Source organism: Fulmarus glacialis, unplaced genomic scaffold, assembly GCF_000690835.1.
Source record: "Fulmarus glacialis isolate BGI_N327 unplaced genomic scaffold, ASM69083v1 scaffold462, whole genome shotgun sequence".
NCBI lineage: Eukaryota > Metazoa > Chordata > Aves > Procellariiformes > Procellariidae > Fulmarus > Fulmarus glacialis.
The window spans coordinates 1459-4456 of record NW_009199511.1 but is presented as its reverse complement, the minus strand read 5'-3'; the positions used below and the strand labels follow the sequence as shown (position 1 = coordinate 4456).

At 52.3% G+C, this 2998-nt stretch overlaps 1 protein-coding gene across 1 annotated transcript in view; it reads left to right on the top strand.

The window, feature by feature from the left end:
- Window positions 1-2335, top strand: part of CARD8 (caspase recruitment domain family, member 8) — a 10710-nt gene extending 8375 nt beyond the window's left edge. The window contains exons 10-11 of the mRNA XM_009573256.1: window positions 370-411; window positions 2073-2335. Coding sequence (XP_009571551.1) covers window positions 370-411; window positions 2073-2335 — 305 coding nt within the window. The remainder of the gene's footprint in view (window positions 1-369; window positions 412-2072) is intronic.
- Window positions 2336-2998: the final 663 nt, after the last annotated feature.

The window sequence follows — 2998 nt, the reverse complement described above, 5'->3', positions numbered from 1 at the left end:
GGCCGGTTTGGTTCAGCAGCTACCACACACTAACCTCATGTAGCAACACCCACCTGTGGGGTCCCCTGTGGGAAAGCTTGGCAGAGGAGCTGCGAGCAGCAGCATTTTGCAGGCGCAGGGTATGGTACTGCTCAGTGTGCCTTGAGACCCCTTCTCAGTTAGTCTAATCCAGCACGCCCTAAAAGTAACACCTACAACCACGCAGATCCCAGGGCCTTTTATTGAGTTCTCCACAGATGGGCAGGAACAGTAGGAGGAATGGCTAACGGCTTCGTAGAGGATTAGGCACCTCAGGAAGATGTTGTGGAAGATTAGGCACCATCATTTCAGTGATGGCATGTTGAGTGATCTCTTTCCTTTCTCTTTCAGGTGATATTAGTCTTCCTGCCTGTGTCTCCAAGACCTTGTCAGGTCAGTACATTGTTTCAGAGCTGCCTTTCTAGAGTCTGAATCTATTTCTCTGGAGCTCAGCATCCTCTGGTTTAAAGCAGATATCAGCCTCTTTTTCCATCCTTATGATAGTTTCTAGACAAAAAGCCTTGAAAGCTGCAACCTCAAACTTTTATTCCCACATTGCTGGCAGCATGCTCTGTGCCGTGCTGGTGGGTAAAGTGGCATAGTGCAGGTGACCCTCCAAACTGGTTTGCCTTTTTTGGGGACAGACATGCTGTTGTTACAGAGAATGAGCTGCAGCTAGTACAGTTCACAGTCCATAAGTAATATTTCATTGGAGTTATAGTAAGTGGTACAGCTGCTGCATCCAGCCAGCTCGGGGGCTGACGGCCCCTGTGCCAAATGGGAGCATTTTCCACGGGAGTGATGCCCCTGGGAAGGAGCCTGCAACCAGGTGTTGGCAGAGCGGATGGCAGAGCCACCTTTATAGCAGCTCCAGGAGTTTCTGACCAAGGGGCTTTGCTTTCCACTCGCTTCAAATACAGTAACAACAACATGCTGCAGTTTTGCAGGTATTATCACAGCCTAATTTCTCCACAACACTTCATCATTACCTCTTGCATCTCGTCTTACTAATGAAAGGCTAGATCCAAGAGGACACCCAGGCAGCTACAGATTGAGGCAGATAGGCCTGGCTCAGAGAGACACAAATTTGGACACTTCAGCGTTATTTTTTTTCCTTGCCATGCATGTGGAGTCACCACACCAGCCTACAACCTGCCCGAGAGCACCAGGAGATCAGGGTGGCAGACAAGAGAAAGGACAGGACAAGGGACAACGGTTTTAAACTGAAAGAGCGCAGGTTTAGATTGGACATAAAGGAGAAATTTTTTACGCTTGGTGGTGGTGAGACACTGGAACAGGTTGCCCAGAGGAGTTGTGGATGCCCCATCATTGGAAGTGTTCAAGGTCAGGCTGGACGGGGCTTTGAGCAACCCGATCTGGTGAAAGGTGACACTGCCCATGGCAGGGGGGTTGGACTAGATGATCTTTAAAGGTCCTTTCCAACGCAAACCGTCCTGTGATTCTACAAGGAGATGCCCATCTGGGTGCCCAATTCAGCCTTGCGTAGAAGGACTGGGTGGAGGTTTGGAAGAAGAAGCGGGGCAGCGCTGCCCACTGTCTGCACTGACCCGCGGCTTTGTCCGCCCACCCGTCTTTTTCTCAGCACCCTGCTGGCGTTGGCTGCCTTTCCAGGCTCTGTTTCTTTACAAACTTCTTGCAATCTTGCAAGATTTCAGAGCTTTGAGTGACCTGTGCTCTGAGTTAGGATCTCCTCACCTTGCAGGGCAGGGGGCAGGACAGTAACTTCACGCCCAGACACTGTAGGAATCTCAGAGGGGACAGTTGCCAGCAGCTGAGGGGGGCTGCCACCGATCTCACCTCCCCCAGCTCTGACTTCACGTTCCTGCCCCCTTCCTTGCCCTGCCTCCAGTGCTCCCACCAATGGTGCAGCAGGTACCCATCCTTTTTGGTGGAGGGATGGAGACATGTGGCTGTGGGACAAGGTGCACGGCCATGGTGTCTGCTGGCTTAGGATGCCACGTACCACAGCGTGGCACTGACCAGCGGCTGCTTGGCTGCATGCAGCACAGTAACATGGGCTTGGTGTCTGCTAGGCGCAGCCTTCATGAAGAAGCACAAGACCGAGCTTTGCTCTAGGATGAGGCAGCTCTCCACCATTCTGCTACACTTACGGGATGCAAAAGTCATCAACAGCGATGAAGAAGAGGAGGTGCAAGGTCAAGATACGAGTCACAGGAGGAGCCGAGTTTTGCTGGAGCTAACTGAGAAGAAAGGGCTGGAGGCCCAGGAGCAGTTCTACCAGATCCTCCGGATGAAAGACCCATACCTCATCGCAGACCTGGAGAAGTCCAGCTAGGCCTGGGAAAGCAGACTGCTTTTGCTCCCATTGCTCAGCTTACAGGAGCAACAGAAGGGTAGTCAGGTTTACCAGCACCTGAATCCTGACCTTTCAATGCAAAAATCCATGGTGCAAAGTAGCAATAAGCCTTCTGAACCGCCCGATCTCAGGCCTGCCGTGCTTGGCTGATGGGGTTGCCAGCAGTGGACAACCAGTGTTACGACAGCCTCTGGTGAGAAGCTGCTGGAACAAGAGACCTTGTTTCCCAATCCAGTGCCAATACCTTAGACCTCTCTGCCTCCCTGAGACAGGGCCTCTGCCTCTGCAGAAGCTCCAGGCAGCTGCTAGCAGAGGAGCTCCCATCACAACAGGTACCTCCAGCTCAGCCTCCCCATCCTCAGTGGGGGAACCTCAAGGTTCCTCTTGCAGCTGGAAGAGGGGAGCTGCTTTACCACACAGAGCTGTCTGCAAAGGCCTGTTCTCATGCACAAGCCACAGCAAGCCAGAGATGTTGATACGAACCCATATCAACATCAAACCTTCCCCTCATTTCCCTCCAGCCTAGTTTACCCCAATGACCAAAATTCACTGAAGGAGCAAACAAGCATCCTGACCCCAGCAGCAGCCAGGTGAAGGAGCCCCTCCCAAAGAAGCCACGAAAAATAGCGAAGTTAGGAGATA